Raw genomic sequence first — 13,552 nt, forward strand, 5'->3', positions numbered from 1 at the left:
CTGGCCAGGTTCTCACTTGCTTCCGAACTGGTCTTGAACGCCTGCTGAGTGGTCTGTATGCTGGGATCAGCATAACAGAGATGTGGTCTGGGTAACCGAGGTGGGGGCGGGGCTTTGCTCGGTATGCGCCCCGGATGTTTGTGTAAACAACATCCAGCGCGTTTCTCCTCTGGTTGCAAAGTCCACATTCTGATAAAATTTAGGGAGCACAGTCCTGAGATTTGCGTGATTAAAATCTCCGGCGACTATAAACAATCTGTCACAGGCCGGGGTGGCCTTCCCTCCCCTTCACAACGTACCACCTCAAGGAGTTACCCAGAGACACCAACAGACCAGACAAGGTAATTAATATCAAAAACTTGTATTTTATTTAGTTAAAATAAGTCCAATCTCAAACTAAAATCCACCGACTGATCCTCCTTTCTCTTTTACCGGGTGGCGTGGGAAGTTCGCACAACCATCCCTCTTCAGACGGACAGAAGCAAACGATGGAGCAGACACTGGTAAGGGTTCAGACAACAGTTCCTCTTCGGCCGGAAGTAAGTAATGGAACAAGCACCGATAAGGATTCGCACAGCAACTCCTCTTCAACCAAAGATGAGTAATGGAGCAGACACAGGTGAGGATCCGCACAGCGGCTCCTCTTCAACCGGAGATACGGGTTGCGGCAGGCACTGGTAGGAAATTGACAACAAGGGAACGGGTTACTCTTCTCACAGGACAGCATCAATCATTTGAGTGTCACCTCTTTTTGGGATAGGGGGGAAGGATCGGGCAGGGGGTCATCTGACGCAATACAATAGTCCGTCGTAGATGGCAACCGGGAAACTCTCTCGTTCCCTCCACGGGACGCACCCGCTAGCTGGGGGCCATGCCCCTTCCGCAAGCCGACGGTCGTTGAAATACAGCGGCGGACAGTAACTTCCTCACAGAACAGTGATGGCCGCCTCCCTTGGCAGAGAACAATTTCTCTACATTCACAGGACAACCGTGGTGAGTACAGGATTTGACAATCAACAACTAGATTTTCTTACCAAAGGGCAGTGATGGCAGCATGCAATAGCAGAGGGCAATCTCTCTATGTTCACAGAACCACAGTGATGAGTACGGGTTTCAACGGTCAACAACTGGGTCTTCTTTCCACAGGGCAGTAGTAGCAACATTCAATGGCGAAGGACAGTTTCTCTAGGTTCACAGAACAGTGGTGAGTACAGGATTTGACAATCAATAACTAGATCTTCTTACCACAGAACAGTGATGGCAGCATTCAATGGCGAAGGACAGTTTCTCTAGGTTCACAGAACAACAGTGGTGAGTACAGGATTCGACAGTCAACAACTGGGTCTTCTTACCACAGAACAGCGATGCATAGATCTCTCATAAATCCTCTTCAACTCAGACAGAATGGAGCTGCATTCCTGTACAGCATATGCTCAGCACACAGCAGTAATTAATTTCAGTTTGACCTTCAGAGCCCACAAGTAGCCAACTGGAGAGCGGGCAGACACAATTACAGTTTCCACACCAGTGCACAATTCAGTCACTTCAAATGATCACACGTGTTCACTTCACATTAGGCACTGCAACTCACATCAACTCACAGTGAATAGGGTCTCCTCTCGTGGTCCCGGCCGACTCTCTCCGCTCAACTGACAAACTGTACATCCAAGTTGTGTAGGTGGTTGACTATGGGAACACAACTGACATTGAAAGGCTTCACAACAGAACTCACTGAACGCCGGGGCGGCTTCACCACATCATATCAGGTAGCGGGCACTACAGGCATTTACTTCCTAATAGGACTGGCAGACAACACTTATCTGTTCGATGAGATAAGGCAGTTCAATCATACCACTTCTCTCCAGCTCTTCCTTCTCTGCATACAGTCTTTCCCGTCCGTTAACGATCTGCCCTCTCGTGTACTGCTCGATGGGATCAACAGATCAACAACCAAAGATTTCCTCCAGTCTGCATCAACCCCAAAGATTTCGCTCCAAAGTTTCCTTTTTTGCTGCACATCAACCGGATCCTTTTATAATCCCCCTCACAAATCCGTACCCCTCGTGGCCCAATCTCTGCTCATTGCCCAGCTGCCACTCATTCCCTCATTAGCAAGCTCCGTCAGCCTGTTTACACGGAAAAACCCGGAACTGTTCTGGTGTTACATTAAACTCGCTCCCACCGGAAACAAGAATGGGGAGGAACAGTTCCGCTTATTTGTCACCCCGTGACAAATCCGTCAGTTTTTTTGTGAGTTTTGAAGTCCGCTAATGGTCCCGTAGAGCACATTGAGCGTTTCCTTAGCATTAGCGCTAGGTGGTATGTACACTCCGAGCACAATAGCGGTGGTGAATTCCCGGGGTAAATAAAATAGCAAGATAGCAAGGAGAGTGAAAAGTGTGTGTGATGGGTGTGTGGGGTCATCCACAATGCTGTTGGCTTTGCGGATGCAGCGTGTGGTGTAAAAGTCCATGATAGAGGGGGGAGAGACTCCAATGATCTTTTCAGCTGTCCTCACTATACCCTGTAGGGTCTTGCTATCCGAGACGGTGCAGTTCCCAAACCAAGCAGTGATGCAGCTGCTCAGGATGCTCTCAATGGTCCCTCTGTAGAACGTGGTCAGGATGGGGGGAGGGAGATGAGCTTTCCTCAGCCTTCTCAGGAAGTAGAGGCGCTGCTGGGCTTTTTTGGTGATGGAGCTGGTGTTAAGTGACCAGGTGAGGTTGTCCGCCAAGTGAACACAAAGGAATTTGGTGCTCTTGACGATCTCCGATGAGGATCCATTGATGATCAGTGGAGAATGGTCACTCTGTGTTCTCCTGAAGTCAACAACCATCTCTTTAGTTTTGTCCACGTTCAGAGACAGGTTGTTGGCGCCACACCAGGCTGTTAACCGTTGCACCTCCTCTCTGTATGCTGACTCGTCGTTCTTGCTGATGAGACCCACCCACAGTGAACAGCAGTGGACTGAGCACACAGCCCTGAGGGGCCCCAGTGCTCAGTGTGGTGGTGCTGGAGATGCTGTTTCCGATCCGGACTGACTAAGTTCTCCCAGTCAGGAAGTCCAGGATCCAGTTACAGAGGGAGGTGTTTAGGCCCAGTAGGCACAGCTTCTCAATCAGGTGCTGAGGGACGATCATGTTCAATGCTGAGCTGAAGTTTATGAACAGCATCCGAACATACGAGTCTGTGTTGTCTAGGTGGTTGAGTGCCAGATGGAGGGTTGTGGAGATGGCATCGTTCGTGGAGTGGTTTGGATGATACGCAAACTGCATGGGGTCCAGTGCAGGTGGAAGCTGGGTCTTGATGTGCCTCATGACGAGCCTCTCGAAGCACTTCATCACAATGGGTGTGACTGCAACGGGACTATAGTCATTGAGGCAGGAGACAGTAGACTTCTTCGGCACGGGAATAATGGTCATCGTCTTGAGGCACATAGGAACAATGGTGCTGCTCAGGAAGATGTCAAAGATGTCGGTGAAGACATCCGCTAGCTGTTCTGCACATTTCCTGAGCACTCTGCCAGGAATGTTGTCTGGTCCAGCAGACTTTACTGGGTAACTCTGCCTAGAGTTTTCCTCACTTCAGCTGTGGTTTGACAGAGCACATAGTCACTGGGAGGAGGGATGGTCTTCCTTGCCACCATGTTGTTCTGCACCTCGAACTGGGCGTAGAAGTCGTTCAGCGCATCTGGGAGGGAGGCGTCACAGTCACGAACAAGTGATGTTGTCTTGTAGTTCATGATCGCCTGGATGCCCTGCCACATGCGCCGGGTGTCTCTGCTGTCCTGAAAGTGGCCGTGAATTCTCTTGGCGTGTGCATGCTTCACCTCTCTGATGGCACGGAACAGTTTGGCCCTTGTTGTACCTGGGGTCAACAGTGCAGAGTAATGGAGAGTGTGTTAGAGAAGTGAAGAATAGAGTGCAGGCAGGGTGGAGTGGGTGGAGAAGAGTGGCAGGAGTAATTTGTGATAGAATGATATCTGCAAGAGTGAAAGATAAAGTTTATAGGACTGTGGTGAGACCTGCGATGTTGTATGGTTTAGAGACAGTGGCATTGAGTAAAAGACAGAAGGTGGAGCTAGAGGTAGCAAAGCTGAAGATGTTGAGATTTTCATTGGGAGTGACGAGGAATGACAGGATTAGAAATTAGTTTATTACCAGGCATGTAGGACATTTTAGAGACAAGGTGAGGGAGGCATGATTGAGATGGTTTGGACATGTGCAGAGGAGGGACATGGGGTAAATCGGTAAAAGAATGCTGAGGATGAAGCAGCAAGGAAGAAGGAAAAGAGGAAGGCCAAAGAGGAGGTTTATGGGTGTGGTGAGGCTAGACATGCAGGTAGTTGGTTTGCAAAGGGCAGATGTAGAGGACAGGCCGGTATAGAGACGGATGATCCGCTGTGGCGACCCCTAATGGGAGAAGCCAATAGAAGAAGAAGTTAGCTCAGGTCTGTCAAGTTTTACCACTAAAAACTGCACTTCTTAAGGCAAAGGCTTGGTTACATATGTAATGAAATATGATCTATTGATTTGTTTTTATAGACACAAATTTCCCTCTTTTTTTCATGTCACTGAGGTCGACCTTTTATGTAATATATTTTAATAGGAAGTATTTTTTGGTCCCTCTGATATAGTCTTTTTCTGCCACTGGATACCACAGGCACTGTATTGTTTTTTTTGTTGTTGTTGTTTTTTTGTTAGTTTGTTATTTTTTTTTGAATCTTCAAGCACTATTACCAAACATTTCAGCAAGTTGATTTTATTCCTATATATTTGGTTAGCTACTCGCTATTATAAACCATCGTCAGTGGTTCCTTCTAGTCAAAATACTGTAAATTTATTCTCCCGGCTGATTAAGGAGACTTTGTTAATTAGAGACACACACAGTTATTACAGTATGACCCTAACCCCTACCCCTATTTTCTGACTTACTCTCGGGCAAAAATGGGGAAAGAATATTACCTGTCAGCATTACCTATGATTCTCTGCCTCCGTTGCTAGAAGCCAATTGTGCTAAGTGACATGAAAAAAGAGGGAAATTCATGTCCATGAACACGAATCAATAGATTAAAGTTCTTAACTATATCATGAAATGCTGTAAGACTGTGCTGCATATGAAGTTAACAGTAAGCAGAAATTCTTAATATTTTAAAAGATCGTATTATACATTTATTTATACAGAGATATACTAACTTATCCTTGTTAACTTAAATAACTGCTCGCCCATCTTCTATTTAACTAGGCTAACATGCATGTGGCCTATGTGTTTGCAGTTTTATCGAAGCTTGCATAAATGGCTGAAGTAATCTTGGGTTTATTTTGACTAAATAAGTGAAAACAAATACAATACTTGATTTAGACAAGAATGTGTTAAACATGGATTTTTTCACAGGCACATTAAAATTCAATCAGCATTTTTTATTGTTATCATTCATCAAACACATTTTTTTACGTTTTGCATATAAAATTTTAAAACAACATGTAAACATCCTTCTGCATTTTCTGTTTTTAACAATTTTTGATAGTTAAGTAGACATAATACCAAACACTTTAAAAGTACTTGGTTCTCATTCTCAAAATAAAAAGGTCATTTTACAATGAAGTATCTTTACCACATTTTTTTTCACCACACAGTTATAAATCACTGCAGATTAAAGCAATTTGCAATTTATGTGTAATTCCAACCATCAGTTTATATTTACATTGAAATAAACTCATTAATGTAAGAAATAAATGACATGCTCCAACATGTAACTTACATTGACTAAAAGTAATACAATGTCTCTTAAGAAGTTATTATGTCATGAGACAGTAAGACAAAAGGAGATTTTATAGCTGCAGTACCTCTTGAAACATTGTTGTCATCTGGATCTTATATATGCACAGCTAAATTTTTCGTAAATAAAAATACCAAAGTCCTATTACAGCAAGTATAACCATCACTATTAACATTGTGAGACATATATACTCTGCTGGATTTGAAAAAGCTGCACGACTCAATGTGTAATTTACAGATGGTGTAAAAAACGAAGCAGTTATTGGAGTAGGATTTATAAGTGGAACACATTTGTATTTCTTTTCCAGCATAAACCCCTCCTGACAAGAACACTTGTAACTTCCAAATGTGTTTGTGCAATTTTGCTCACAATTGTTGTGATTTGACATGCATTCATCTAAATCTGTGCACCAGGTCTCGTCTTTGATGAAGCCATCAGGACACTCACACGAGGAGCAAAGCATTTTGCATGGTTTAGACTCACAGTGGAACTCACAACGTTGAGGATTTTTTCTGCTTGGCCTGAAAGACTTATTGCAGCCACACATGTGGCCCCCGGGAATCTGCGTGCACCAGTTTTCGCATGATAAATGTCCACAGCCTTTATTATTCAGAATTTGCACTTCCATTGATTGATCCTCCCAGCAGGTTTCCCATTGAATGCCATCACACAAAAAGCCGTCAGTTTGTTTCTCACACAAATGTTCTGTTAACGTCCTGTTATTAGAAACCGACATGCACCGCGAGGAACATTCCACATCTTTCTCTCCTCTGTTCAGAGTCACAGAATCACCTCGAGAACTTTTCCTGCTGCTTAAGCATCTGCCATCTTCTCCAATCCAGTAGTGTCCTGATTTGTTGAAAAGCAAACTCTCAATAATTGTACTCTTTTGTGTTAGCAATTTACCTCCATTTTCCATGCAGAACTGTTGGGCAGTTTTGAAGTCGGCTTGCATGTTATGAATACTTGTGCAATGTGTTAAATCTTCAGTGCAGGCACAGCGCAGTGTACGTCCTACATGGAAGGAGATTAAAATAATAAATGAGATGACTGGTCTGTAGGAATCCATTCTCCAGCAAATTCTTAATCTAACAGAGACTGGTCTCGTGTGTGAGCTAAACTGCTGGGCTGAAAACTTTAAGCATGTCAGTGTCTTTGGAATTGTCGAGAGAGGAAGGAAACCCCTCCCAAACGTATTTGTTGCCCCAGCCTTTCCTCAGTGGAATGTGCCAGTGTTCTAGATAAAAGACAGACACAAAGGGTTTCCATTCACAGCACATGTAGCTGATCAGATAAAAAAAATATTTCATTTGAGTGTTTAACCCTGCCCTAGCTTTTTTCTAGCATTTAACAATGTCTGTGGTAGTTTGTGCCCTCCAACTAGCATGTGTGCTGAATTCTATTTTTAAAACTTTATTTTTGTCATTTAAAATTCTACACTCATTGGTCACTAGATCAGGCACGCTGTTTCATAAACCCACATTAAAGGATAAATATCTCAGACCCACACTAAAGCTTACAGTAGACTTAAAAAATAATATTGGAAGCTTGTGGAAATTGGAGCCCGAATTGGAAAGAAGATCAGGAAATCTCTTGTCAATATTTGTCCTTATTGTAGACACATGCACAGAATAGAAAGAATTCGCATCCTATGTCAGATACTGTGGAAACAATGCAAGTTACTACTAATCAACTGATTCAATGCTTAAATAATTTTATATTTGTACCACAACATGAAAAGGCAGCAAGTCTACAGATTAGTTGGAATTATTAAAATGTATATTCCGTCTCTTCTTGGCTATTGAGGAATTAGTCCACTTGGGCAGATGGTACTCTACTATTTTTATCAGTAAATGTTAATCATCATAAAATCCTCATTTACAATACCATACATTTTAAATGCCAATGAAGTATTAATTATATTTTTCAAGTGACCAGAAATATAAGAAATATTATTTATATGTAATATTCACGGGTTATACTGACATTGGGCAGGTGAGAAAGAAAGGATACAGAAAATGTTTTATGCCTGGAGATGCTCTTAGCAGCAAGTGCATGTAAACAGGTATGCAAGTGCTAATAAGTGTTTGATGTCACAATTGTAACACACTTTTTGTTTATTGTTTATTCATTGATTTATTTTTGTAAAAAGCATTTTGGAATTAAATAACCTGAATACAACATGTGAAATATAAATATGATGACAAGGTATAGGAGATGCTCCCAAAATTTTTATTTGTCTGTTAACATGAAAATTATCCAAGAATACAAAGTTTCATATTGAAAAAAAAAAAAGAAAAAAAAAGATTCCCCTTCTTTAAATAATTTTGTCATCTAACCCAAACAGAACACATGGGTTAAAAAGATTTCCCCCCAAAAAAGAAAAACAAACTAAAGTTTACTATGATCTACTTTTTTCCTATTAAAAATAGATTTTTAGCCTTTAGTCATTCTGACATTAATTTCCTCTAAAATAACTAAACTGAATTGTTTATTCAAAAAGGAGAATACACTTGGTTCTATTTTATCAACTAATTTTTGATTTCCTTCAATAAATGTAGCTAAATAAAGTAACATCGGGTGACAAACTTAACTGAGCAAAGCAATGCATTTTTAGAAGATCAGCAGCATCAATGGTGTTTTAAAATTAGTAACAGTTTGAAACCAAGTGGGTTTATTTCTTGAGTTTATACCCAGAACAACTAACAAAAGCTGCTAAGTGTTGCCACTGAAAATTTGTCAATATTTCACATGATGTGAAATAAACCCACAAGTTAAGCTAATATTACCATATTTATTGTCATCTCAAACCATGCAATTTCAGTTATTAAATTCTTGCTTGAATGCCTGATTCAAACTCAAGGGTGTCACAACCGCAGTATATAAACCTTGATGCAATCAAGAATATGCTAAAATTTTACATTTAATAACAAAGTGCACTAAAATTCATATATAAACGACATCCTCTAACCCCTTGCACTTTCTTTGTTTGCATATGTAGTATTTAGAGAGTTAAATCCATATAATATAATATTCTTAGTTACATATATAGATTACCAATGTTTCACTGATTAAAAAAAAAAGAACTATATGACGTCAGATATGACATTTGGTATACAACACTTTCTATCATGAATCCTTTCGTTGTAAAAAATATAACCACACATTGTGACAATCGTTTTAGCAATAAATATGTACACTGGTTCAAACTCAAAATGTAATAATAATAATAATAATAATAATAATAATAATAATAATAATAATAATAATGATAATACTTCATTTACTTCAACATGTAACTTAAATTGACAAATATAAAGTCATCCACAAATTTCTTAACCTTTATAAAGACAATAAGCTGATTACAACTGTAACTGTGTCTCATTAACTATGATTTGATCTGGAGAATCGGTATCTTTCAGAAGTACATCAGATTTCTTTTTTTGCAAATAATACAGAAATGCTATTAGACCAAATAAGACCAGGACTAAAAAAAGTGTTAGACCAAGATACTCTGCTGAAGTCGCAAAAGCTGCACGACCCAACGTGTAATTTACAGATGGTGTAACAAGCGCGGCAGATAATGGAGTAGGATTTACAAGAGAAACACATTCAGATGTGTTTACCAGCACAAACCCTTCATGGCAAGAGCACTTGTAACCTCCGATTGTGTTCGTGCAGTTTTGTGCACAATTGTGATTTGATGTGCATTCGTTTATATCTATGCAATCAGTCTCATCTTTGACGAAGCCTTCAGGACACGTGCACTCGGGGCAATGCAATGGGCAGGTCTCTGAGTCACAGTAGTAGTCACAATAGTGAGGATCTTTCCTGCTGAGCCTGTAATTTGTGTAACAGGTACACATGTGACCTCCGGGAACTTCATCGCACGCGTATTCGCATGGACTAAGCATACAGTCTACCGCATCCAGAATTTGCACTTCTGTTGTTTTAAATTCCCAGCAGGTTTCCCATTCAATGCCATCACACAAAAAGCCGTCGACTTGTTCCTCGCATTTATGCTCAGTTAACGTCATGTGCCCAGAAACTGACATGCACCGCGAGGAACATTCCACATCTTCCTCTCCTCTGTTCAGAGTCACAGAATCACCTCGAGAACTTTTCCTGCTGCTTAAGCAGTCGTCTTCCGCTCCAATCCAGTAGTGTCCTGATTTGTTGAAAAGCAAACTCTCGATAATTGCACTCGAGTGTTTTAGTAATTTGCCTCCACTTTCCATGCAAAACTGTTGGGCAGTTTTGAAGTCGGCTTGCATGTTGTGAACAGTTTTGCAAGCTGTTAGGTCTTCAGTGCAGGCACAGCGCATTGAACGTCCCACATGGAAGGAGATTAAAATAATAAATGAGATGACTGGTCTGTAGGAATCCATTCTCCAGCAAATTCTTAATCTAACAGAGACTGGTCTCGTGTGTGAGCTAAACTGCTGGGGTCCGACACTTCAGGGACCGTAATAAATATTTAAAGAAGAAGGAAACCCCTCCTAGATGTGTCATTTTTTGGCTCAGCCTTGCATTGTTGGAATGCGATCAGACAAACTCTCGCTGTCCAGTAACTGCCTTGTTTTATGATGAATAAGAGTAAATAGCATGAAAATGTGACAACATTTATTTTCCAGTGCCTACATTATTGGAAGTTTGAGGATTTATTTGTGCTTTTGGGAAATGTCAGTAGGCTGGAAATTATGCAGAAATTCTGCAACCCTGCCTAATGCCTAGCTCTTCTGTGTACCTATGGTAAATGGACACATTTTAAAACAGTTTCTAAAAATGATGTCTAAAATATATTTCACCATTTTACATCTCAGTATTAGACCGAATAGCATGAATCATCTGCAATCACTAATACCACTATCTGAAGTTCTGAGGCTCAATTTGGTTAATCACCATAATCCAACTATTAAGCATATTACTTTGAGATTTTTTTTATTATTATTTATTTCAATTCGAAGTTTAATACATTACAGTAAATAAATATAAAACATTTTGTATCTTGCAAACAGCTGAGGAGATATGATATTATAAATGCATAAGGTCTAGGAAAACATCCAAATTAGCCAGATAATTATATCATTAGTTAACAGATGGCAACTTCAATAATCACACTGTAAGGTTCTTTTTGTACACATCCTATTATTGAGTGTTTAATAAGACCTTTATTTATTTATTTTTTATAAATAAACGTGAATTGCAGTTACATTGACAAATTATAATCGCCACTTTGACCATATCTTCAAGACGGTGACTGTGCGCCCCCTGTCTGTGTGAAATATAATTGGGCGTTCCTAAGACCACATTTTTAGTGCTTATTGATTTTCAGGCACAATGTACATCATTTGCGCCATTTGATAAAATGGCATTATAACCTTAACAGATTATTAATCATAGGTGATTTGAATCCGTAGAAATGTCTTGAATCAAATGTCAAGTCTTCTTGTTTAAAAACAAAGATAACATACAAATAATTCAAAGTACATGTGTGTAATATAAAAAAACCCAAAACAAAGTAACAGTGTCGAATGCAGTCCACTGTAATAAGTGTGTCCCAGTCAGTAGATTCTGTTTGGCTGTGTTTCTAGTTGAGCTGTATACTCAGAAGACACCCAGCAGTAGCTGTCTGCTGTGACACTTGTCTTCTTGGAGTCTTTGCGAAAGCGATTACAGCGATACACTGCAATAACCGCAGTCAGAGTAATCAGGAGAAGAAGGGGGATTATTGAGCTCAACGCATACACCAAAACCCAAGAACCGACAACGAGGCCTTCTTTGCGCACGCGCTGGTGCGGTCCTGCAGTCGTCTCTGTGCTTACAGTTGTAGCTGCTTCCTGATCCAAACCTCGAGTTAAAATCATTTCTAAATCATTAGAAGTTGTTGTGTGCTTTTGCTCTGGAACACACCTGATACCGTTCTCAGCTAAGATGAAACCTGGACCACAAGCGCACCTGTAGCTCCCGTCCGTATTGCTGCACAAACCTTCACAAGGCCGATTCAGACATTCGTCTACATCTACACATAGTTCTCCATTCATTCTAAAGCCAGAAGAGCAGTCACAAGAGAACGAACCCTCGGAATTGAGACACGTGGTATGAGGGGGACACACCTGCTCTGTGCATTCGTCTACGTCCTCGCACACACCACCGACCTCCGTAAAGCCTTTCTTGCACTCACACTCGAACCCCCCTTGTTTATTGTGACATATATGGCCTTCACAAAGTGACATCACATCAAGTGTACATTCGTCCACATCTTTACAGCTGACCTCATCTTCGGAAAGTTCAAAGCCATTTTGACACGCGCATGAAAACCCAAGCGGGTTTGGTACGCACTGGTGGTCGCAGGGTGAACCGAAACATACGTCTTTAAGGAGACACGTGACTCTATCATCGCCGAGGTAGTAGTCTTCCTTACATTCACAATGCACTCCGCCATCATCATCATCATCATCATCATCAACACACAGCTGATGGCATCCCCCGTTTCTCTGGTCGCAACTCCGCTTACCAGAGGCGCAAAACGGGCCATGGTTTTCCCAAAAGTAATGCGCATCTCTTCGTTTGCACACAGTGTATGTGTTCCTATCAACCCCAGAGGTGCAACTTATTTCCGCAAATGTCCCATACGGTAACATATCCAACCCTCGATCTTGCTGAAGTGGACCATTTAAAAAAGGAAGTGAGTAATTAACTTCTCCAGGTCCCGCAAGTAACAAGGGTTTGCACATACCACTAAAGTAATACACGCAGATATAATGCGCGCGCTCTTTACACGACCGATCGCTCCATTTCAGATCCTGAGTTGAAGTATTGAGCGAAACGCAGCGATCCTCAGTGCACGTGCTCCTCGGTTCCCTTCTCCAGTTGGAGTAGAAGGACTTCGGGACGCCGGAGATCCATCTAAAGCCGTGCAGCGTCTCGTCACTGAGCACACAGTTCCCTTTAGAGAGCTTCAGTCCAATCCAGACTTTTCCCCGCACTGAAATATTTCCGTCTAACGCGAGCAGCGACTTCACAGCTTCCAAATCATCATTGTCTCTAATTGCGATCACGTATCCGCCGTTTTCATAACACCTCGCGTTGGCTCTCTCGAACGTTTCCAGTTCTTTGTATAGAGTGAAGCATGCTGTGCTCGTGCACTTGCTGGTGGCACTCGTCGCTCTTTCAGCAGCCAAAAGAGCGCAAAGCACCGCGATCAGAGCGCAGATCATCATCCCACCAATTTAACGCACATATATCCAGTTCATGTCCTCGACCAGTTGCTGTTTTTAGGCTTTTACCGTGGTTTAGCAGCTCAGACGTGAAAATGTGTTATTCAAACAACCTCATCCTGTTTAGAGAATAATGCAAAGCGGAAATAATTTTTAGCAACACGCATATTTTGTCTTTTCCGTCGGCAAGTTCCTGCCAGGAAGTCTAAAACAATTGCGCCATGATCTTGCTTTGTTTTGACTCCTTGATTATCCATCTGCTGAAAACATGTCAGACTTAAAATGGTGGCACTTATTATTATTCAAACTAAGTTTAAACTCTTTATGGTCAGAATGTGCTTAGTTCATAACTAATGATTATTCATTGTTTAGTTCAATTATTATAGTGAGACCGACACAAATAAACGACATTGAACTGGTGGTTACATTAAATATCAGCCCGGTTTTTTATAGATAAGAAAAAATATATAGAGGAACTGTTTTTTTATTTTTTATTTTGCTCTACTTGTTGAAGGCACATGCAATGTCTTCTGGTAATGTCGCCAATCTGCTT

The 13,552-nt window shown here is 41.2% G+C and overlaps 1 protein-coding gene across 1 annotated transcript; it reads right to left on the minus strand.

Annotated features, from left to right (window-relative positions):
• Positions 1-5,399: 5,399 nt before the first annotated feature.
• cd93 (CD93 molecule) lies at positions 5,400-13,208 on the minus strand. Its single transcript, XM_083544038.1, has 2 exons — positions 8,887-13,208; positions 5,400-8,814 (listed from the first exon to the last, which is right to left on the minus strand). Exon 1 carries the CDS (start codon positions 13,000-13,002, stop codon positions 11,344-11,346), a length of 1,659 nt encoding a protein of 552 aa, XP_083400164.1. The 5' UTR covers positions 13,003-13,208; the 3' UTR covers positions 5,400-8,814; positions 8,887-11,343.
• Positions 13,209-13,552: the final 344 nt, after the last annotated feature.

Source organism: Silurus aristotelis (assembly GCF_946808225.1).
Source record: "Silurus aristotelis genome assembly, chromosome: 6".
NCBI lineage: Eukaryota > Metazoa > Chordata > Actinopteri > Siluriformes > Siluridae > Silurus > Silurus aristotelis.